The sequence below is a fragment of the Podarcis tiliguerta genome, assembly GCF_965153285.1.
Source record: "Podarcis tiliguerta genome assembly, chromosome: 16".
In the NCBI taxonomy this organism is placed as follows: Eukaryota; Metazoa; Chordata; class Lepidosauria; order Squamata; family Lacertidae; genus Podarcis; species Podarcis tiliguerta.
In genome coordinates this window covers 10,819,358-10,843,122 of record NC_139549.1, presented here as the reverse complement: position 1 = coordinate 10,843,122, position 23,765 = coordinate 10,819,358, and the positions used below count along the sequence as shown (strand labels likewise).

Below are 23,765 nucleotides of genomic sequence, written 5' to 3'. Positions count from 1 at the left end.
ATGTCGTCCAGGAAGCAGACGCATGTCTTGTAGAGGAGACCCGCCAGTACGTGATGCATGAAGGCTTGAAAACAGTGGGCGCCATTTTGTAAACCGAAGGGCATAACTCTGTATTCATATGTGCCCAGGGGCGTGAACATGGCAGTCTTCCACTCGTCTCCTTCCCGTATGCGAATCAGGTTGTACGCCCCTCGCAGATCCAATTTTGTAAAAACGCGTCCTTTCCTCACCGTTGCCAGCAGGTCATCTATCTTGGGCATGGGAAAGGCCGTGGGCTTGGTCTTGGCATTTAAGAGCCTGAAATCAACTACAAGCCTCTTTTGGGGCGTGTCCCTTTTCTTCACAAAGAATACAGGACTGCCCCCCGCTGCCTTCGACTCCCGGATGAAACCGCGCTTCAAGTTGAGGTCTATGAACTCCTTGAGCTCCTGCAGCTCGTCCTCAGACATGGAATACAGTTTCCCGGCTGGCAGCGTCGCTCCTGGCAGGAGGTCAATCTTGCAGTCATAGGGCCTGTGGGGAGGCAGCTTGTCCGCTTCCTTCTCGCAGAAAACCTCCAAAAACGCTGCGTACTTGCGCGGCACTGCTTGCAGCGTGCCTAATTGTAGCTGCGGGTCGTCCCCTCCTTCTTCCGGGCTAGGAAGGATGCAATGTTCCGCGCAATAGGAGGAGCCGAAGGTCAGTTGGCGCTGGTACCACGCCAATGCTGGGCTGTGCCTGTGCAGCCAACTCATGCCCAGGACTACAGGCGTGTCCGACAGGTGGGTGACATTAAAGCTGATGACTTCTCGGTGATTTCCAATCCGCATCACCATTGGTTGCGTTTGTTGTACCACCTGCCCCCCTAACAAGTCTCTGCCATCCACGTGACAACGTTCAGGGGCAGTGTGGCTGGTAGCAGTGGTATATTGTGCTGCTGAATGAATTGCAGTCCTATAAAGTCAGCGTTACTGCCGGAGTCAATGGTGATCGGCACCTCCACAGTGCGTCCATTGGGCAATTGGAGAGACGCTGTAAGCTGCACCACTGGTTTGGGTGGGAGGGGGTCTGTGGGTTGCAAAAGTGCTGGGGATTGTTTCATTGACTTGTCTGGCTGGACCCCAGTGCCTCTTCCTCCAGCCAGACTCCGTCGTTTAACTGTTGCTGCGTTTTCAATGGAGCTGCTTCTGCGACTGTTGCCGAGGCTGCAGTGTGCTTGTGGAGCCTCTGGGGACACTCTTTCGCCATGTGTTGAGCACTGTCGCAGATGTAGCACTTCCTGTTCCCTCTAGGAGGCTTCGTTTTGGCTGCTCCCGGTGTTAGGGCTCTGTTAGCTGACTGAGCCCTGGCACCTCCGATCTCCATCGGCTCTTCTCCCCCTCCCTGCGAGGGTGTGGAGTGCGCACGCGCTGCTTCTCTGGGAAAGAAGGGAGGTGCTCTGGCTGGTGCCCTTCCCCAACACCCTTCTTCCCTGTTCCAAGGCCGTTCTTCCAGATGCACCCCGATTTCCAGAGCCCTCTGGACTACTTGCTGGGTGCTCCTTGGTCTCTCCCCCCTTCCGATCTCTGCTTTTACATCTGCATTCAACCCCTCCCAAAAGAGGTCTCTGACTGGCGCAGAATCTTTTTCCCACCCCAGGGCATGAACCAATCCGAAAAAGCGTGTATGGTACTGCCTCACGCTGGCTTTGCCTTGTTTAAGTCCATGTATGTCCCTCCTGGCAATATCGACGTCTACCTTTGATAAAAAACATGAGTCCATTGCTTTAATAAAAGCCTTCGCATCTTGGAGCGCTGGATCATTGTCCCTCCATAGATTCCTCAGCCACGTTTTGGCTTCCCCATGCAAATGGGACAAGATAAACCCCACTTTCTCTCTCTCATCTCTAAAGTCTTTGTCAAGTAGATCCAGCGCAAACAGCAGGTCTGCTCTGAAGTTGGGGTACTGCTGCAAACTCCCGTCGAAATGCAATACAAGGCTGCCTCCCCTTCTCCCCAAGCCAATGCCTTCTGCCTTGGATCCCGTTTGCCCCTGTTTAGAAAGCACGTCCAACCTGACCTGGAGATCCCGGCAGGAGGTAACCATTTCCTCCTCTCTCTTCCTGGATGCAATTACCTCCGTGCTGAGTTGTGTCACCGCTTCTTGCAGGGCTTTTATCTGCTCTTCCGTCGTCATCTTGCCTGAGTTTTGTGAGCTCTGTAAGCACCCCTCCTCTGCCCTCGCTGCGTCGACTCACGTGGCGAGGTTCTTGGTGCCAAAACTTTAAAAAGGAGACAGAGCTTACTGTCAGAGCTGGCTCCGGGTCCCAGCTCACCAAGGACCAACGCTAGCCAATAGTACAGTATCAAAGTCTTTATTGAAGAATAGTCTCCATTTACAAGTCTCAGCGTCCCAGCTCTACGTCTGGACTTTAGACCGGCGAAGCTCTGTCTGGGTCTCCGCCCCCTGTGCACCAGCTCAAGACTCTAATCTTACTCCACCTCTTCCTTCTCTCTCTCTTCCTCTGGGTCTTACTACCCCCCGGGGTCTCATTCCTCCTGGACTCTTCTGACGCAGAGCTTGACCCCTCTGACTCCTCCCCCTCTCTTCGGCGGGCTTTAGGACCTGGCTCCTTACCCGGGCTGCCCACCTTGCCGCCCTCCTGCACATTTGAACTTGGCGCGCGTGCGCGTTTAACTTTCCGGATGACCGTTTCCTCGCTCCCTGACGAGGGCGTGGTCACTCCTGCCTCACGTTCTCCCTCTGCCTGCGCGCTCCCTGATCCCGATGCCTTGGACTCCTCCCCCCTACTGCACTCTGGGGGGGACGCTGGTCCGGATCTCCAGCTGCTACTCTCTGAGTCCCCTCCGGCCCCTTCTTCCCGAGGTGTCCCCCTGGGCACTCCCCTTGCCCTGACCATGGGGGCCCCTTTCTGTGAATCCTCCGAGTCACTGGAGAGACTCAGAGACCTCGGACTACTGTCGTCGCTGACATTTCCTTCAGACTCCTCCCCCTCGCTCTCCGTTTCCTCCCTCTCCTGTGACTCTGCTCCTGAACCCCTGACACATACGCTTCAGGTTACATACACTTCAGGTTACAGGCTTCGCTAACCCAGAAATAGTGCTTCAGGTTAAGAACTTTGCTTCATGATGAGAACAGAAATCGTGCTTCGGCAGCACGGCAGCAGCAGGTGGCCCCATTAGCTAAAGTGGTGCTTCAGGTTAAGAACAGTTTCAGGTTAAGTACGGACCTCCGGAACGAATTAAGTACTTAACCCGAGGTACCACTGTAAATGGATTTTACACAAAACAAGGTCTGAGTTAAGAAGAGCATGGTCTCCCATATTTGGTGCTCTGGGTTTCTGTGTTGCCCCATCAAACTTAATGCTACAATCCTGAACTGATCCACTTTTCTGTCTTATGAGCAGCTTCATTCCAGCTGAGAGAGAAACCCATCTCCACTTAACCAAACTTTCACTCTAACTACCATCATCCTTGACCATTTGCCATGCTAGCTGAGGCTGATGGGAGCTGGAGTCCAAGAACCATGGGAGGACCACAGGTTCCCCAACCCCTGTCATATTGCTGCAGCAGGAAATACCCCCTGCCCCTTTCCTAACCCTATACACGTGTACACAGAGAGAGCATGCTAAAACAAAAGTGGCTTTCTGTTTGTTTTTTTATTGAACAGGAAGGAGTTCCTTGGGCTGTGATGCCAATGTTTTGGGGATGGGGTGGGGAGGAGGGACACAATGTCACAAGAAGGAGCTGATTTGGTCAAGCAGTCCAGGGTTCTGCCCACTGAGAAAGCGAAGCTCCTTGCGGCCTTCATCTGTGCTGGCTGGTGCGGCAGTGAGTTTGATTTCAAAGGCAAAAGAAGAAGGGGAGGGGGATGGAGAGTGTTTATGTCAGAATGGTTGCAGCTTGTTATGTACACACAACCAAGAAAGCAGGACATGCAGAAGCTACATTTCCAGTTCTGTTGCCTCATCTCCTCCCCCCCCCAATTATCTAGTTAGAACAATCTCTCCCCCCCCCCCAGCCTGAGGGGAACATTCCCTTCTCTGCAATCTTTTGGGATCCGCATGCTGGCGGCAGGTTGGACCAGAGGCAAAGGTGGGCAGAACAAGGAATGTAAATCGCACCTCTGCCAAAAAAATCCAGGATAGTTTCCATACAACCTGCTCTCTATCCTCCCATCCTTTGCTCAACTCTCCCTTCCGTGACTCACCTTTTTCATGCTGAAGCCACTTGCGCTCCAGGTAGTACTGGTAGCAGCTCTCAAACTCCCGGTCATTGTAGTTGAGAACATGGATGGGGATGAAGGGGTCCAGGACATCAAAACCCTCCTAGGGTGGGGGCAAAAGGGGCAGAAGAGGAAGAGCAAATGAGATCTGACAGTTCTGTTTCCCTCCGCTTATCCAAGAGTCTTGGGGGCATGGCGGGGTGGTGAGTTTGGGGAGAATCCCTTCAAATCAAAATGAGGCAGAATACAGAATTGAATAGCAATAAAAGGTCCTAAGCATGGGATGGGGGGGGGGACATGTGGGCCTTCGGATGCTGCTGGACTTCAGCTCCCATCATCCCTGACCGTTGGCCATACTGGCAGAGGCTCATGGGAGATGGAGTCCAACAGCACCTGGAGGGCTTCGCAGGGTCTTCATCCCTGTTCTAGACGCTGTACGGAACGTAAAAAGCACTACAGCTTCTGCTTTGAAGCTGTAGATCAGGGATAAGGAACCTGTGCCGCTCCAGGTGTGGCTGGACTCCATCTCCCATCAGCCCCCACCAGCATGGCCAACTCAGAACTGGCAGCATCCCAGGGCCAGACTCACCTTTCCTAGCAATTCTTGGGGCCTGTAAGCTTTGCGGGGTTGGAACAGAGCGCCTGTCTGGCTGAGGGTTGTCACGATGGCTCCACCAGTCTTTATAAAAAAGAAACCACACAAAGAGGAAAAAACAGCACATCAGAAGAGGCAATCCTGTTCTCCTCTGGGGAGGGGAGAGACTTTCTGTTAGCCACCAGGCAATGGCCTTCTCCACCTCCCTTGCCCCACCCTCCAGCCCAAGGAGCCTTCATGAGGGAGCTGTTTCCAGAGGAAGAACTGAGGGGAGACTCTGTTTGCCATCATGAGCTGGTTGGTTTCACCTGTGCTGCTCCACCTCCAGCCCTAGGAGCCTTCAGAACAGAGTTACAGGCATTGTTTGCATGTGTCTTTTAATGAACTAAGTAAAGTGGAAGATTTCGAGTCATGGGGAGAGTGTATGAATACAACAGTGCTTAGTTTATTTTTTGGCTGCTAGTTTATTAATGTTGTTAATGTCGTTTTACACATTATAAATGCACAGCTGTCAACTTTTCCCTTTTCTTGCGAGGAATCCTATTCGGAATAAGGGAATGTCCCTTTAAAAAAGGGGAAAGTTGACAGATATGTATAAATGCTGCAGTACTTGGTGAACCCTATATGCCTTTTGTTGCCATTTTGCTGTTTAGCTTATTTTTTCAGTTGTTAATAGTGTTTTTTTATAGGTTATAATTGTTCTACCGATGATCTGTTAATTATTCTGTATCATTTATGTTGTGTTTGTGATTGTTCTTGCTATTCATCGTTTGTAAGCTTCTTTGCGATTCATGTGAACAAAAAGTGGCATAGAAATGTGATAAGAGATCAATCAAACCAACCACCTACCCATGCAAAGTATTCCTTCTGGGAAAGTTTCCTTTATCCATCAATGGCTGCATGGAGGCAAGGATCCCACTGTGGGTTACTCAGCTTGATGACAGAAGCAGGGTTGGAGATGTGGAACGTGTGTGACCCTCTAGATCAGGGACGGGGAACCTGTGGCCCTCCAGATGTTGCTGGACTACAGCTCCCATCATCCCTGACTGATGGCTGTGCTGCCTGGGGATGATGGGAACTGTAGTTCAAGAATCTTGTTGAGATGCAACTCCCATATACGTGGTTATTGGCCATACATATCCAACTTACATTGGATGGATTTCCTCTAGGCACCAGTGACACTATGTTCAACGCCATAAAACCAGCCCCAAGCGTTCACACAGAGCTGCTTGTCAACTGGAATTGTCTCTGTGACAACCAAATGACTTGTAAGTGGATATGTGGTAGGCAAGCAATGGGCAAGAGGCAGTGCTCTGTATCTCCAGACATCTGCCTGGCCCTAGTGACCACTACCCCACTTCCATAACCAGCTCCTAACCCGGGGACAGACAACGGCACAAATCTGGTTAGTGAGCTGGAGGTTCCCCATGCCTGGCTTAAGCAAACCATGGTTTAGCATTACATGCAAACCACAGCCCTGCCTATATAGCTTGGCTGGTCCGGGACCATCTCCCAAACAGCTTTATCAAGTCATTGGATTTCTACTGGGGAAAAAAGGAGCTCCAGCCTCTTCCTCCTCCTCACCCAGTCATTAGTCACCATCTTCTTCAGGTTGTGGAACAGCGTCAGCTCCTCTGGGGAGACCTGAGGGCAAAACAGAGAAACCGTGGACAGAAAATCCAAGATACATTGGGCAGAAAACCCAGTAGTATTTTCCAGCTTTCTCCTTTCCCCCATGTTTTAGGAGACTGGCTATGAGGCAGCCTCCCCCACCCCTGCCGCTCCTCCACAGCTTAGATGCCATACACTGCTCTTGTCTTGTTTCTTCAGCGTTGTGCTTCCCCAAAGGGCGTTGACCCCATCCACCGCCACTAGCAGCCTGAAGGACCCTCCTGGGCATTGCTGCTTCAGCTCTTTGAAGACCACTCCTACTACGTCGCTGGAGTTTTTCACCCGAGTTAAACCCTAAAAAGTGGGGAGGGAGAGAAAGAGATGTGAGATCCTGGGGGTTGCAGCCCCATCCTGTTCATTTATTTCACTTTTGTCCTCCTCCAGGGAGCTCAGTGTGGCATACATGGTTCTCCCCCTCCTCATTTAATCTCCACAACAACCCTGTGAAATACGGTAAGTAAAGCTGAGAGGCAGCCCATCATGATAACAACAACAACAACAACAACAACAACAATAATATTTATACCCCACCCATCTGGCTGGGTTTCCCCAGCCACTCTGGGCGGCTTCCAACAAAAGATTAAAAATACAGTGGTGCCCCGCAAGACGAAAAACCCGCTAGCCGAAAGGGTTTTCCGTTTTGGAGGTGCTTCGCAAAACGAATTTCCTATGGGCTTGCTTCGCAAGACGAAAATGTCTTGCGAGTTCCTGCGATTTTTTTTCGCTCCCCACCCCCTTTTTCTAAGGCACTAAGCTGCTAATAGCCTTTTAGCAGCTAATCCGCTAATCCCTTAAGCCTTTAATAGCCGCTAAACCGCTAATAGCGCTAATCCGCTAATGGGGTTGCTTCGCAAGACGAAAAAACCGCTAGACGAAGAGACTCGCGGAACGGATTCTTTTCGTCTTGTGAGGCACCACTGTACATGAAAACATCAGTCATTAAAAACTTCCCTAAACAGGGCTGCCTTTGGGTGTCTTCTAAACGTCAGATATTTGTTAATTTCCTTGATGGGAGTGCGTTCCACAGGGCGGGTGCCACTACCGAGAAGGCCCTCTGCCTGGTTCCCTGTAATTTCGCTTCTCGCAGTGACTTCTGACTTGAGTGAGGATTTGAACCTTGATCTCCCAGGCCCTAGTCGGACACTCTATGCCACACTGCCTAGCAGCTGTGACTGCCATACCCATCCGCCCCCAGTTCTCCCCCCTCTGCAGCTTCCTTGCTCACAGACAACGGACTAGATTGGGTGTGAGACGGGAACGTCTCTCAGCCTGAGGGCTGCATTCCCTTCTGGGGACAGGTGGGTGGGGTCAGAGCAGTGGTGTAGCGTGGGGGGTGCAGGGGGGGGTGGCTGCACAAGGCACAACATCTGGGGGGGCGCGCTCGCACTCGCAGCTCTCTGCCCTTACCTGGCTCACTCACTCTCTCTCACTGCAGTGCTGGCTGTGCGAATCCGATCCGAGCCACCGGGTCGCCGCCCACTGTGGAGGGGAAGGTGCCAGGCGTGCGGTGCGGAGAGAGAGCGAGGGACTATCTGGGGGAGGGACAGTGCAGGGGGGGGGCGCAAATTACTTCCCTTGCCCCGGGTTAGGGGGCGCAAATTACTTGCCTTGCCCCGGGTGCTGACAACCCACGCTACGCCACTGGGTCAGAGGCAAAAGTGGGTGGAGCCAGGAATGTTAATTTTGCACAGTAGGTTCATTTCCACACATACCTCCCTATCCTCCATTGGGGCACTGGGGAACCTCAAGGATGTATTCCAGGCAGGCAAAAGCGCTTGAGGCGGGGGCAAAGCCTGGAGGGGTGTGGCCTGGAGAGAGCAGGTGTGGCCAGAAGCAGATGCCTGGAAGGCCCTCATTTGGCTCCTGGGGGCCGAAGGTTTCCCCACCCTTGTTATTAAACCATGCTTCCTCCCCACACCCTAGCCCCACTGTGATCCCAGCGATCTAGGGCAGAGTGTCCGTTTCCTCACCTGCTCCACCACTTCTATTAGGGGCCGGCCTTCCTCGGTGCTGTCTCGTTTGCCCCACATATACTTCTGCTGCGTTTTGATCTGCAGTGTGCAAAGGTGACATAGGTTAAGAAGGGAATGTCGCTCCCACGAGAGGCAGCAACGGTAGCCACTAAATTGGATGGCTTTTAAAAACGATTAGACAAATTCACAGAGGATAGTCAATAATAATAATAATAATAATAATAACAATAATTTTTTATTATTTATACCCCAGCCACTCTGGGCGGCTTCCAATCGTGTGTTAAAAACAATACAGCATTAAGTATTAAAAACTTCCCTAAACAGGGTTGCCTTCAGATGTTTTTTAAAGATAGGATAGCTGCTTATTTCCTTGACATCTGATGGGAGGGCGTTCCACAGGGCAGATGCCACTACTGAGAAGGCCCTGTGCCAGGTTCCCTGCAACTTTGCTTCTTGCAGTGAGGGAACCGCCAGAAGGCCCTTGGTGCTGGACCTCAGCGTCCGCTAATAATAATACACCTAAAGTGTCAAAAGCCAGGGTAAAGAGGTGTTTTTAGCGTTCATGGGAAGCTATACAATGAAGGTGCCATTGTATAATAAGGCTCTCAATGGCTACTAGTCCTCATGGCTATGTTCCGCTTGTAGTGCTGTGCCTTTGAATACCAGCTGCTGGGAATCCCAGGTGGAGAGAGTTGCTGATTCAACGGGTTCCTACCTGCAGACTTCCCACTGGGGCATCTGGTTATCTGCTGTGAGAACAGGATGCCGGACTGGATGGGCCTTTCGCCAGATCCAGCAGGCTCTTCTTATTTTCTTATAGGATTAGACAGATTCATGGAGGGTAAGGCTATTGTGGCTACAAGCCAATAAACCTTCACACTTCCTGGGGTTACCCTGAGATTCCGCTTGCTCAGATTAAAGAGCTGCCTTTGCAAGCCGCCGTTGTCTGGTTCAAGATTCTCGCTCAGATTGTCTTCACTGCCATGACAAATAGTGAAACTCGATAGGCTACGTACAGTGGTACCCGGGGTTACAAATGCTTTGGGTTACAAACACTTCGGGTTACAAACTCCGCTAACCCAAGCAGTACCTCGGGTTGCGAACTTTGCCCCAGGATGAGAACAGAAATCGTGCACCAATGGCATGGCGGCAGCAGGAGGCCCCATTAGCGAAAGCATGCCTCAGGTTAAGAACAGTTTTGGGTTAAGAACGGACCTCCGGAACAAATTAAGTTCATAACCTGAGGTCCCACTGTACTCATATCCGCCAGATAACAAGGAAAGGACTATATCCTGTTTGAACACCCACTATATTGTGACAAAAGATAACAACTTTTTTTCTAGGGCAGGCATGCAAGTGGGCAGGATCCTGACTCCTGCCCAGCACACGCAGACGGAGGCTTTTGCGTGTGGGTAAGAAAGAGATCTTTTATTCAGCCAAGTAATGGTACAGGCTTGGCTGCAGACACAGAGTGCAGGAGCCACAATACAGCAGCTCAGGAGTTTATCAAGACGTTCAGAACTGGACAGAAGCAACAACCTAGCCAACCCCTAAGTACGTCCCTGCCGACCGCACCAGCCATCATTGCCACTGACCTCTTTCAATAGGCGCTCGTTGGTGATTTTGAAGTTCTTCAGCCAAGTCGTGGCTTCCAGAGGCTGGTCAAGGCGGTCCTTGTTGTAGGAAGAGGGCAGCAGTTCTTTGCAATTCTTTACCCAGAGGTGAGCTGTAGAGTGAAGAGGAAGAGGCAGGGCCATGGGCAGCAAGTGTGTGCTATGCTCATTTTACAGTCTGAACAACAGCACTGGTTTCACAGTTCAGCCAGGAACCTTAAGGCAGGGATGGGGGAACCTGTGGCCCCTTCAGGGGTAACACTGGACTACAACTCCCATCACCCTTGATCATTGGCCATGTTGGTTGGGGCTGATGGGAGATGGAGACCAACAACAGCGTGAGGATCAGAGGCTCCCCATTCCTGTTTTATTTTTATTTTTAAATTTTATTTCATTTCATTTAGACATAAGAAATACAACAGTTACATAAAATGAGAGTCAGAATAAAACAGCAGTACATGTTCAAATAAATGCCTCTGAATATACTGACAAAGTTGAGTCAAAGAATATACATCATAATTAATTACAGATGTGAAATGAACTATAATAATAATAATAATAATAATAATAATAATAATAATAATAACGTATATACTTAGATTGTTGATCGTTATTTTCCTTCAATGACTATTTATTTTATGGGGCTTTATAGGAATTTATAGGGAGAAAAGGGAAAATTAAAATATATGCTTCATTCGCACCAAATTGTGCTATAAACCCTGGGTACTGTCCTGCCATATGCCTCATTATTCATATAATTAATAAAGTTACACCAAATTGTGTTTCTTTTAATTTTTCTGCCAACAATGCAGTTTGCCAAATTGCACCATATACCATTGATCCATGGTAAATAATTGCAATGGTTTCCATGTCCTGGGAATGGTTGTTCTTGCAGCGGCTAACAGATGAGTTATGACGCATCCCTATTTTTTATACCACTTTAACTGCATCTATTAAATGCTTATTAATGGGTTGGGATATGTGTGCCAGACAGGGGTGGAAAGGCAGGAAGTCTCTCCCAGCCCTTACTGGAGATGCCGGGGATTGAACCTGCAACCTCTGGCGTGCAAAGCAGATGCTCTGCCCCTGAGCTATGGCCCTCCCTGTCAAGATAAAGTAACAGTCTAGTCCTCATGGTTCTGAGCGAAGGGCTGATTTAACAAGGAAGCTGCGTTCTGCCACTGGGTCCATCTAGCTCAGCATTACCTACACTGACTGGCAGCAGCTCTCCAGGGTTCCAGGCAGGGGATACTCCCAACCCCACCTGGAGATGCCACTGGGGACTTAACCTGGGACATTCAGCATGCAAAGCAGTTGTTTCCCCATTGAGCAGCAGCTCTTCCCCTTACAATCTGAACCAAAAAGCCCCCTTTCAAAATATTTATACGCTGCCATTTGTGCCTCACAGCAGGCCCTCCCTGGCAACCTGTGACAAAAGGACAACGTTAAGAACACTCATTAGAAAAGCGTAGGGTTGGAATCGAGGCAGCGGGGATGGAGAGAGGCACTGGGGAACACACAAATGCTAAGTGTGATGCAGCTTCAATGATGCTTGTTAGAGAGTCTGGCTGAAGGCCAGGATACAGACCGGCAGGCACAAAGAAGAAGACCCCTTGGTCCTTACCATCTGGAATGTGCAGGATGAGCCAGTCTTGCCTCGCACAGTAATGGATGGCGTGGCAAAGGGCCATGGTCTTCCCCGTGGTCTTTTCACCGTCTTCAAATAAAAGCTGCTAAGGAGAACATGTGTATCCATGCACCCACCCTAATACCCGCCACTGCTTTGTGACTCAAGTAAGAATTAAGGGTTGCCCTGTTGGGCAATGAATGAGCGAAGGTACAAACAGCAACACAAACACAAGTCGAGAAGGAATTTTACCTTTAAAAACAACAACAGGGTGGGGTATCACAGGCCCAATGGTCAAATGCAGCCCTCCAGGTGTCTCTGTCTGGCCTGTGGGATTCTCCTCAGACCACACCCCCTCCACCTAGGCCACACTCCTCACAAGCCCCGCTTCCCAGTGTCCTTGAGTGTTTTTGCCTGGCAAAATGTCTGCGAATTCTGATCACACTTCTTTGCTTTGCCAGGACGGAAGACAAAGGGGTTTGAGAGGGTACGTAGAAAGCAGGCTACAGTACGTAGGTAAAATTTACATTTGTTGCTCCGCCCACTACAAGCATGCGGCTCCTGGAAGGTTGTCCAGGCAGGAATGCGGCCCCTGGGATGAAAAGCTTCACGCTCCTAATTCTTAGGGAAGTTTCTAGTCCTCATGAGTGAAGGTGGAGACTGGGTAAATGTGCAAAGGAGACACAAAGCGAGGGAGATTAGAGTCCAAATCCTTGGCTGCGCCTTTCCCCAAATGCCTAGGTCTCCCCCTTGCCAACCAAGGCCGCTTGAGCCTCTTTTCCCTGACGGTCTTCTCATCCCTGTTTTCTCTTGCTTAAATGAATTGATCAGGCACTCTGCTCACACTCTGTTTCATGAGGACAAGAACTTGCCTGTTACCAGAATGCCTAACTGCAGGGTGGTCTCAGGAGAACGAGTGCTGCCCTGATTCATAGGATACAGATGACATATCGAATGGCTGGATGAGCAAAGTTGGTTCGTTTTAAGCAGCTGAGGAGTTCGAGAGCGGGTTCCCTCACCATGAAACAGGCCTCGCCAAAGGTTTTAATCTGTCGCGAACAAAACAACCACAACAATGAAGCAGTGAGATGTTTCACTGTGTTTTTGTATTTTGTTGGAAGCTGCCCAGAGTGGCTGGGGCAACGGGTGGGGTACAAGTAAGAAAATTATTTATTATTATTGCTGAGACAGAGAAGAGCTGCGTACAGCTTCATTCAAGGCAGAGAAAGAGGACTTTAATTCAGACGGGGACCCAATATTTTTGTCCCATCCCACCTTGCAGCTCTCCCCTCCACCTTTAGGCCTGCAAGGAAGACACATCACCTGTAACCTGAAGCGTGCTGGGAGTCCGTGAGGAAACACCTTCTTCACCTCCTGGAGGGGGAGCGTGTAATACTGTCCCACGTGCTCTTCCGCGTGATTGGCCTGCAGTATTGGGAGGGTGGGGGGAAGCACACACAATGCATCAAACAACCAAGTGCGACTGTAGCTCTGTGGGTACAGCCAGTGGCGTAGCGTGGGTTGTCAGCACCCGGGGCAAGGCAAGTAATTTGCGCCCCCTAACCCGTGGATTTTAGCAGGTTGCAGAGAGCTGCGAGTGCGAGCGTGCCCCCCCCAGATGTTGCACCCGGTGCGGCCGGCCCCCCCTGCACCCCCCACGCTACGCCACTGGGTACAGCACCTGCTTTGCATGCCGAAGGTGCCAGGTTCAATCCAAGGCATCTTCTGGGAGGGATGGGAAAGATTCCCTCCTGCGTGAATTTTTGGGACAGCTGCTGCCAGGCAAGGTAGACGATTCTGATTATCCCTCAGTAGAAGGCAGCTCCCTATGTTCCCGTGACCCTGCTCTTTCTCTGGCCCAATTTGGAGGGTGACAGAAGCTCCCAGGTGCAATCACCAGCTTCTCCCCTGACTGAAACCCCAGAAAGCCCTTGCCAGTCACTGTGTAGACCAGGGGTCAGCAACCTTTTCCAGTCATGGGCAGGTTCACTGTCCCTCAGACTTTGTGGGGGGCCGGACTGTATTTTGAAAAAATATATAAAAATGAACCAATTCCTATGCCCCCCAAATAACCCAGAGATGCATTTTAAATAGAAGGACACATTCTACTCATGTAAAAACATTCTGATTCCTGGATCATCCGCAGGCTGGATTGAGAAGGCGATTGGGCCGGATCCGGGCCCCGGGCCTTAGGTTGCCTACCCCTGGTATAGACAATCTTGAGCTAAAGGATCTAAGGCTCCAACACGGTCTGATGGCAGCTTCCTGTGGAAGTGACTGGGGGTTGGCATGTCAAGATGCCAACACATGGGAACGGCTTCTGTGCTGGATTTTGGTGCTCCAAATCGGTGGGTGGGGAAGCTTTTTCGGCACCAGGGCCACATTTCTTTGTGTTTCACCTGGCCCATTTGCAGAGGCAGAGGAAAAAGCTTGGTCCCGGGCCTCAAAGATTCCAAAAAAAGCTGAGCCCCAAGTCAGAAAAGCTACAACCACTTATATCTCACTTTGCAAACATTGTGAAATTTCTTTTTGCTTCTGCTCATAGTGGGGGTGGTGCCACAGTTACTGTATGCAGCACGGTACAGTATAAATAGCTAAATGGAGCCTCCAGGTCCAGGGGATGGGATTGAATAAGAGAAAAGGGCTGTTGCCTTTCGAGTTCTGATACTGGGATTCCCAGAAGCCATCAAGGATGGGGAACCCGAAGTCCAGGGGCCCTCTAAGACTCTCAAGACGCTCCGGGCACACCTCACACCGGCCCTGTTTGTACCCTCCTTTGGTGTTCTTGCCTGGCTGGAATGTGTCCTTATACCCTGGACATGCCTCTTCCATGCTTGGCTAGAGGAGTGTGTGTCTCTCTGTGTGTGTAGAAACCAGCCCACTGTACAACAGTAATAAAATAAATACATCACACCCATTGCTCCACCCACTTTTGCCTCTGGCCCCACCTACCATTGGAATGTGGCCCCCAGAAAGTTGCCCAGAAGGGAATATGGCCCCTGGGCTGGAACAAAAAGGGCTCCCCCATCCCTGTTTTAAATGAAAGCCTGAAGAGTCTCCAAAGGCGAAATTCCACAGGGAATACCCACATGCAAAACACCACGCCAAAGCAGAATTCCCCAAGTTCTTCCGAACCTTGCAGTTTAAGCAATCAGGTGCTGAACTGGGAATGCAGGTGGGTGGTGGGGCGGGAAGGGCGGCAGGAGGTGTTGGAGGAAGGTGACATTCTTGAGTCTGCTTTCAGCTTCTGGTGCCTGAGCCCAGATTGTATATGTTGCCGTTGAACAAATAAGCCCAGAGGCCAGTTGCCTGGCAACAGCCACCCAGACTTGAGAGGGCAAAGGCAATCCCTTTGCCATCTGGGCATTTTCGGCACTGATGCTTGGCGGTGGGGGGGGGGGGGACTGTCACGTGACGGGGTCCGCCTGCCTGTTGCCGTTTCCATGGAGACCCCAGAAGAATCGGCAGTCAAAAGGCTCCCAGCGGGCACAGTAAAGCACCTCCGGAGGCCGATTTACCCAAACAATTTTTTGTGCCGTTGGCAGGGGGCGGGAAAGGAGAAACCGAGGCAGGTTTGAGCTTGTGAAAAAGGAAGGAGCCCCCACCAGCATCCTCCTGAGTTATTTTACTTGAAATTTTTGTTTAAATGTTGATTGGTCTCTTTTTTTTTGCTGTTGCTGCTGCAATGACACAAGCGATAGCCTCTTATGTTGGGCATTTGTCTGTTATTAGAACACACAACCCACCGTTCCTTTTCATCTGCATTAAAAAACAAAACCCAACAGTACAGCTTAGCAGCTGCAATGCTAGCACAGCTATGTCTGCTATCGAACGCTGATGTTGATTAGCTTCCTTATGCACCCTTCGACACATGGCCCCAGGGAATAAATAATAATAATAATAATAATAATGATAATAATAATAATAGCTTTTTTACCCACTCTTCACCTAAAAGTCACAGGGAAGAAGAGTAACAACAGCTTGCTTATGCGCCCTTCCCAGGGTGGGTTACAGCAATGCAAAAATACTATCTTAAAAATCAGTTAAAACGATTTACATCAGAAAATTAGGGCAGGTGTTAAATATGTACATATAAGTTGTCAAAGGCTAGGGTGAAGAGGTGCCACTTCAGCATATGAAGTGGTGTTTTGTATAGAGAGGTATCATATTTGTGCCCAACACTGATCAATCAGGTGGGGATTCTTAGCTGACATTCAAAGTTGCCTTATAAGAAGACTTGCAAAGCAGAATTATATGCAGTCAATCGATCGGTTGACAATGACGGTTAACAAATGGGAATCCTTTAAATCCTAGGCAAACATTATTTCACAGCAAATGATACATTAGTAAAAGGTAAAGGTACCCCTGCCCGTACGGGCCAGTCTTGACAGACTCTAGGGTTGTGCGCCCATCTCACTCAAGAGGCCGGGGGCCAGCGCTGTCCGGAGACACTTCCGGGTCACGTGGCCAGCGTGACATCGCTGCTCTGGCGAGCCAGAGCCGCACAGGGAAACGCCGTTTACCTTCCCGCTAGTAAGCGGTCCCTATTTATCTACTTGCACCCGGGAGTGCTTTCGAACTGCTAGGTTGGCAGGCGCTGGGACCGAACAACGGGAGCGCACCCCGCCGCGGGGATTCGAACCGCCGACCTTTTGATCGGCAAGCCCTAGGCACTGAGGCTTTTACCCACAGCACCACCCGCGTCCCATCATTACATAGTAATTAAAACTGGAGTTCATTATTATTGCAATAACAACATGCAGGGTGAGCTCTAGCACAGGAATGGAGAGTCTGCAGCCCTCAGGATGCCCTTTGACTCCAACTCCCATCAGTCCCATCCAGCATGGAGAACGGCTGGGAATGATGGGAGCTGTAGTCCAACAACATCTGGAAGTCCTGACAGGCTCCCCTTCCCTGCTCTAGAACAGACTTCCCCAAACTCGGCCCTCCAGATGTTTTTATCAGAATACAGTTCCCAGCATCCCTGACCACTGGTCCTACCAGCTAGGGATCATGGGAGTTGTAGGCCAAAAACATCTGGAGGGCCGAGGTTCCGAAATCCCAAGAATTTCAAGGCTGGGGAAGTGCTGAGCAGCGCCCCCAACGTCACTGTCTTTCTCTATGAATATCTAATGAACATATATGAACATCTGCTTAGATCACCAGTGGCTCTCCATGAAGTCAAGCAGAGAAGGGTCTTTCTCATTAGCCATTTAACCATCCCTGCCAGCAACTGTGCTCCTCTTGGATTTAGCACTGCCATGGGCCCCAGGAATGTGCTTAACTTGCACTGGAATCTGGCCTTTTAGTGCTGCAGGCCCAGCCCTCTGGAATAACTGACCAAAGCAAAATCAGACAGGTGTCTAATGTCATGATGCTTAGGCGTCTACTGAAGATATATTTTTATTCAAGGTGGCTTCCCTTGATGCATGGCCTAGTCACTTATGGAACATTGATCACAAATTTGTAGATATGGATTTCCTGGGGTTTTAGATGAATGATTTGAGGCTGTGAGTTTTATCCCACTTTCATCTTGTACTCCACTTAAATGGCCTCTGCCCATGATTTATAAATCTGTTAAATAAATCAAAGAATAATAGATTGACCAGAGATGCCAGGGACTGAACCTGGGACTTTCTCCAATCCAAAGAAGATGCTCTGTTGCCAGTCAGTGTAAACAACACTGAGCTAGAGAGCCAAATGGTCTGATTTACTATAAGACAGCTTCCTTTGCTCTGAATTTACTAGAGTACAAAAGCATTTTAAAGGTAAAGTTAAAGGGACCCCTGACCCCTGGTCCAGTCGTGACCGACTCTGGGGTTGCGGGGTTCATCTCGCTTTATTGACTGTGGGAGCCGGCGTACAGCTTCCGGGTCACGTGGCCAGCATGACTAAGCTGCTTCTGGCAAACCAGAGCAGCGCACGGAAACGCCGTTTACCTTCCCGCTGGAGCGGTACCTATTTATCTACTTGCACTTTGAGGTGCTTTCGAACTGCTAAGTTGGCAGGAGCAGGGACCGAGCAACGGGAGCTTACCCCATCACGGGGATTCGAACCGCCAACCTTCTGATCGGCAAGTCCTAGGCTCTGTGGTTTAACCCACAGCGCCACCCGCGTCCCTTACAAAAGCATTTTACTAGTCTGCTAAAAGACAAGTAGCCTGCATTTCTATGCTCACTGCAGAGGAGGGTCTTCAGTAAGCTAAAAAATAAAAGCATTCTATGAAGCGGGTGGGAAGAAAGATGCAAAGTTCTGTTGCTTCTCTGCCATCCCACTCACCCACCAGCATAGAGTTCCTTGTCACCTGCAGCCACCAGGCAAGTTGTTAAACACAAGGCTGGGCTAGAAGCACAAAGCAACATACTGAGTCAGACCATTGGTCTATGTAGCTCAGCAATGTCTACACTGATTGGCAGTAGCTTTCCAAGGTTTCAGACAGGGGATAATTCCCAGGCCTGCCTGGAGATGCTGGGAATTGAACCTGGCACCTTCTGCATGCAAAGCAGATGCTCTACCACTGAGCTACAACCCTTCCCCAGGTTGTACTTGATCCTTCAAGCAGTATGGTCCTGCCTCTCTCACCAAGTTCACATGCATCACCAAGACACCACTACTCTCATTCTGTCTGCAGCCAACTTAAGACAGCTGCTTAGAACTCTCATATTTCTACCACCTTCCCAACAACAACTTACCGGGTCATTCTCGCTGGTGCGGAAGATTGCTCTGGGCTTTTCTGGTGCAAAGTGGGGGTCCTGGATAGCAGCAGTGCTTTGCCAGTTCCTGGCACCGGCTTGTAAAAAGCAGTCATGTTCCAGCTAGGGAAAGAAAGAGCACCGTATATATGGCAAAACATTGTCGTCTCCTCCGGCAGAGGATGACAGCCTCCAAGAGAGTGGCTTCTTAATCTGAAGCGTATTTGAGGCCACTTTTGTTGTGGCGGGATCTGCTGGACCTGTCTTTTATTTGTAGATGTGTGTGGGGTTTTTAGGTTCTGATTTATTCCTTGTTTAAGCATCTATCAGCCGATTGGTGGTGACAGCAAGCGGTGCAGAGATTGGGTGCGCTCAGGAGTTCCTGATTGGAACTTTAGAATGCACTCCTGATTCTTTCCTTTGAAGTTGGGTCACCTGATTTGAGGGGATTAACAACCAGGCATGTCTGCCCACTGGCCAAAATGGCCTGGGGGTGGGGCATCTCAACATTATATACAGGTAGTATATAAATAAGATTAAGGAGGGCTTTCTCCTCATAGTCCCTGACTTAGTCAGAAACCTTTGGTGAAGGACTCTTATTAAACTGAGAGATGTCAGGAACTGAAGATGGGACCTTTTCCATGGAGACCAGGAAACCCTGCAGGTGAACAATGTAGCTAAGGCATAATGAACAGCAACCTCAGCTAAGACTCACCAAATATGAGCTGGGAAGTCATGCCACACATGGGAGGAGAAGCAGCCCTTGCCCAAGATCCGCCGCCAGCAAAGGCTGAGAGCCTTCCAAAGGCAACCCCCCCCACCTAAGCAGCCATAGGGTGAAACTGAGGCTGCCAAAGCCCATAAGGTGGAGCTGTTTCCACAGAATCTCCAGTCTTCTATTAGCTATTTGAATTATGCAGAAACGCATTAGGTCAGGAAAGTGAGATTTCCTGTTTTTCCAGATGGGAGGAAAGAAAGGCTAAAAGAACTGCAGAAATTTGGTTCAGTTCCAGCTAGATATATATCCCAGGAGCTACATTTGTGCTGCCCTGACAGAAGGGGATGTGTGGGTGGGCTCACCTTGTATCCCCGGCAAACGAGTCTCCTCAGATTCCTCAGCATTATTGCCCCTGGCAGTGAAAAACAGCAGAGCTTATTCGGAACAGAAAGCTGTTATGCATTTATTAAAGCACTTGCATCTTAACTTTCTGAAAATTCAAGGTAGCTCTCTAAGAACATCCATTAAGAGCACATAATTGCCTTGCTGAAGTGGACCAAAGGTCTATTTTTCTTTCCAATAGAAGGCAGGCAATGGCAAACCAATGTGGTGCCCTGACCACTGTCCATGCTGGCTGGGGCTGATGGGAGTTGTAGTTTTTTAAAAGTCTGAATGTCAGCCTGCAATATTCTTTGTTGTTCTACCTGGTGTTAGTTTAGTAACTATTCCACATCCTTTTAGGGCAGGGATGAGGAGTCTGTGGTCCTTCGGATCATGTTGGACTCCAGCTGCCATCAGTGCTAGCCAGCAGGGCCAAGAGTTAGAGATGATGGGAATGGAAGTCCAACAACAACTGGAGGGCCACAGGTTCCACATTCCTGTTTTAGAGAATACAAATTTTTGTCTTCCAGACAAGAAAAAACAAATAGCAAGGTGAATGCATCCTAACCAAGAATTCTTGAGGTCATTGCAGAAACATAAAACTGAATAAATAAGGCATTCTCAGTAAAAATATGGAAATGGAAATCTTCTTCGTATGCAGTAATTTATTTCATAAAATTTATATACCGTTTGATTGTAAAAAAAGAAAACCTTAAATCTTCTTAGGGGATAATTCCCATTGAACTTAATTGAACTTGTGTAGGACTGAATTGCTTGAGATGTTATTTCATTTTTTTTTTTTAAAGCTAGCAGCCATCACCACATCTCATGCAATGTGTTCCATTAGTTAATTATATGTCCCACAAGCTTCTTGGTGTAGATGGAGTTTTTAGTTTGTTAGTTAGTAGCCCACAAAGTGAGCAAGAAGTAAACCAAAGCATTTTTGGAGATACCCAAGTCATACTTGCAAGCAGACCCAATGAAATTAATCAACAGGCAAGTCCATTGGTTTAAATGGGTCTACTCTATGTGCAACTAACACAGGATATCAGAATTTGCTTCTCAGATAAGCCAAATTGTAATGGATAGCTTCAATACCAACCTTCCAATGAGCAGCAGAGTCTGAAAAAGCTTTCATTGACTCTATCTGTAAATGGAGGATATGGGTTATGATTGCTTTGGTATAGCTTTCTCTTCAGGACTCTTCCTGTGTTGGAAAACAACAACAAAAATAATTAGTTGGACACAAGGTCAGATTTCCCAAAAGTATATCTGACCATATGCAGCACACATACTCCCCAACCAATACAGGAAAACAATACAGGTTTGTCACTTTGAACAGGAATGGTATGAAGCTTAATTCCTCGCAGTTTGACTTTGTAAAGTGGGTTCATGCTTATGGACATTTTATCCTACAAATCAATTGGTTTTTGAGAAGCTACAGGTCTCGACTTTAATAATCCCAGCATTTAGTAGGGCAGCGGCACGTAATGCTTCCTGATGAAACTCAAGAGGTTAGCCAAGTGATGGAGAATCTGTAGGTCTCCATGTTTGTTTGTTTATTAAATTTCATCAAAGGATGACAGGGTGGTTTACAATCTAGAAACAGGTAACCTCCCATCCATCTGGTCTAGGGAACCCACCCACTCTCCCCATCACAACAACCCCACGGAGGTAGGTTGGTCCACGAGAGAGCAACTAGCCTAAGGTCACCCACAGGGAGTCTCAAGGGCTTCTTTGTTTGGATGTGCATGAAGAAAGAAAGGAAATTATGTGCTAAGCAGGAGAAGAAGGAAAAAGCTTCTCAGTCCTGCTCCCTTGCCTCAGAGGACTTCAGTGGGAACTGTTGTCTGGCAACTGTTAACTGTCAGCAAGGGAAGACTTGCCCCCATCACAGGCCTATAGAGGACATAGTGGGAACATAGACGCTCAAGATGTTACAGAGCTTTCCATATTTTTCATGGTGGTGACACACTTTTTGGACATGCATCATTTCGTGACACGGTAATTAAGTTTTACTAGCAAACCGTAGGTTAAACTAACACATTTGCAGCCCCCGGTGGAGGGCGGGGGGAGCATTTGCACGACACACCTACACACTGCAGCCAACACACTAACGTGTCACAACACAGTTTGGAAAGGTCTGTGTTAACTGTGGATGAGAGTCAGAGGTAAAACAAGTGTCCTGAGCCCTTGGTTGGCAGTTCTATCACAGGCAGAAGGGTGTTCCTCATTGTAAAGCCTACGCATGAATACATGGTTCTTCTGAATGCCCTCCTTTCCAGAAAAAAGGTGTAGTTCTTCTCTTGGAGGCAGCCATTTGAAGCTAGTCTGGTCTTCTATAGAGTGGCAACGCCATTGTTGAGTGTTTTCAGCTCACAGTCAATGGTGGCCATCTTCTGTGAGTCATTGACCTGCAACAGGTTGGTGGATAAGCCAGGACATATGGTCCTGATGTCCCACCTTGCTAGGTGCAAGAGGATTTATTTATTTTCTTTTTTGCCGGGTGCAGAAGTTCAGTCTGCTTGTTGAATGATACTCTGAGCTCCAAGCACCCATTGGGGCAGGCAGGCAGTGGCAGGTCAGCACCTTATTGACTGGTGGTTGCCCAGCTTAAGGCAGGCAGTTGCTGACTAGTGGGTCACAATGATCTCTTGCACTGTCAAAGGCAACCTGTAGTGTTTGTATTTTACACCGATCAGGCTGAGCTTATAAATTGTAAGTGAGTTCTCCAGGGTGCAAGCCTGAGTAGTGTGTATGGAGATCCTGGATTGCTCAGACAACAAGACCCCTCACTCGGCTTCGCTGATGTGGTCTTTTGGCACCAGCTTGGCTGCAGGAGTTTCAGGAATGCGGCATGCAAAACACCATTACCATCCAACCACAAACACCATCCAACCACCTTAGGGACTCCACTAGTTCCAGCCCAACTCCCTTCTTCAGAGAACCCCTAATGGGCTCTGCTTCCTAGTAGGCAGAAGCCAGAGAGCAGCACCAAAAAGGAAGCGGAGGGGTAAATGCTACCTGAATGATGGTGGCAACGTAAGACCACCAATCCATATCTATTCCCAATATTAGACATTGGGTTGAATAAAACTAAGTTATACTCGGAAAAGGCCCATCAAAAATTAATGGACCTATGATAGCCATGTCCATTAATTTCAGCAGGTTTACTCAGATACAATATACTAACCCAATTTCGTTAAAATAAATTAAAAACATTTAAAAATGTCCAGTAGCACCTTAGAGATCAACTAAGTTTGTTCTGGATATAAGCTTTCATGTGCATGCACACTTCTTCAGATATACCACAAACGTGCATGCGCACAAAAGCTTATACCCAGAACAAACTTAGTTGGTTTCTAAGGTGCTACTGGACATTTTTTAATTTTTTCCCACTGCATCAGACCAACATGGCTACCTACCTAAACCAGTTTTGGTTGTTATATTATTGTATGTTGTGAAATGAATGAGACTCAGTGTGATGGAGTAGTTAAAGTGCTGGACTAGGACCTAGACGACCAGTTAAAATCCCCTCCTCCTCAGCTCAGTCTTAAAGCTCCCTGAGTGACCTTGGGCCAGTCATTGCCTCCCAGCCTTACCTACCTCACAGGTTTGTTATGGGGATGAAGTGTGAAGAGGAACTATAAACACTACCTTGAGCTCTTTTGAGGAAAAGGTGGGATATAAATGCAATAATTAAATAACAGCAAAATAACACTCCGTTTTGGAACCCTCCCTGGGCTATGAAGCGGGATAACAGCCTTGTAAATAAACGTGAAGAGAAGCGACTCCGGATTAGAGAAATTGGAAAAAAATTAAGGAAACCGGGGGTGGGGAGATAAGCCGATCTCCCCAGAAGAGTACGCAGCTGGCAACTTTATCACCACAGACGAGAGAACCTCAGAAATGAACCCACCTCACCTCAACACGTTATAGACTTTTTCCCTCCACGGGCGCCGCCATGTTTATATATCTCTCACCGCACATATACGCCTGCGCGAAGGCTCGAGACTCAGCTCCCTAACGTACGAGTGCCCTGAAGGGACACACTTCCTCCAGAAAGCAGGCCGACTAAACCCGCGCGCGTATTGGCAGTCCGGCGTGCCGTTGTGATTGGCAAGCCCGGGGCGGGGAAAGAGTGAGGGAGTCGCGCGTCGCATAGGCCGGCTGGGTTGATTGATCGGCCAAACGCGCGGCATGGGCCGGTTTGCTTCCACTGATTGGCTAAGCTTGAGAGAGGAGGAGGAGGCGGGGCTGGGAGGGAGGGAGGGAAAGGAGGGCAAGGCTCT

The 23,765-nt window shown here is 49.1% G+C and overlaps 1 protein-coding gene across 4 annotated transcripts; it reads right to left on the bottom strand.

Moving 5' to 3' along the window:
* Positions 1-3,618: 3,618 nt before the first annotated feature.
* Positions 3,619-23,532, bottom strand: DAP3 (death associated protein 3). 4 transcript variants are annotated; one of them, XM_083418610.1, is made up of 15 exons: positions 23,398-23,525; positions 20,652-20,680; positions 20,576-20,618; positions 19,455-19,504; positions 18,375-18,497; positions 13,006-13,107; positions 12,623-12,731; positions 11,680-11,772; positions 10,038-10,168; positions 8,440-8,520; positions 6,605-6,763; positions 6,383-6,442; positions 4,793-4,882; positions 4,189-4,306; positions 3,619-3,798 (listed from the first exon to the last, which is right to left on the bottom strand). In XM_083418610.1, exons 4-15 carry the CDS (start codon positions 19,494-19,496, stop codon positions 3,713-3,715), a joined length of 1,194 nt encoding a protein of 397 aa, XP_083274736.1. In that variant the 5' UTR covers positions 19,497-19,504; positions 20,576-20,618; positions 20,652-20,680; positions 23,398-23,525; the 3' UTR covers positions 3,619-3,712. The 4 variants fall into 4 exon arrangements, with proteins under 4 accessions (XP_083274736.1, XP_083274737.1, XP_083274734.1 ...); XM_083418611.1 differs by having other exon boundaries at positions 23,393-23,511; XM_083418608.1 differs by having other exon boundaries at positions 20,576-20,680; positions 23,398-23,532.
* Between the last annotated feature and the right edge of the window lie 233 nt (positions 23,533-23,765).

Excerpts from the sequence above, each read along its gene's own strand:
- DAP3 (XM_083418608.1), bottom strand. The coding sequence starts at position 19,496 with ATGCTGAGGAATCTGAGGAGACTCGTTTGCCGGGGATACAAG. Across the intron at positions 12,732-13,005 it reads CAGCACGCTTCAGGTTACAG|ATTAAAACCTTTGGCGAGGC; the intron begins GTGATGTGTCTT and ends TGTTCGCGACAG. Across the intron at positions 6,443-6,604 it reads AGAAACAAGACAAGAGCAGT|GTCTCCCCAGAGGAGCTGAC; the intron begins GTATGGCATCTA and ends TTTTGCCCTCAG.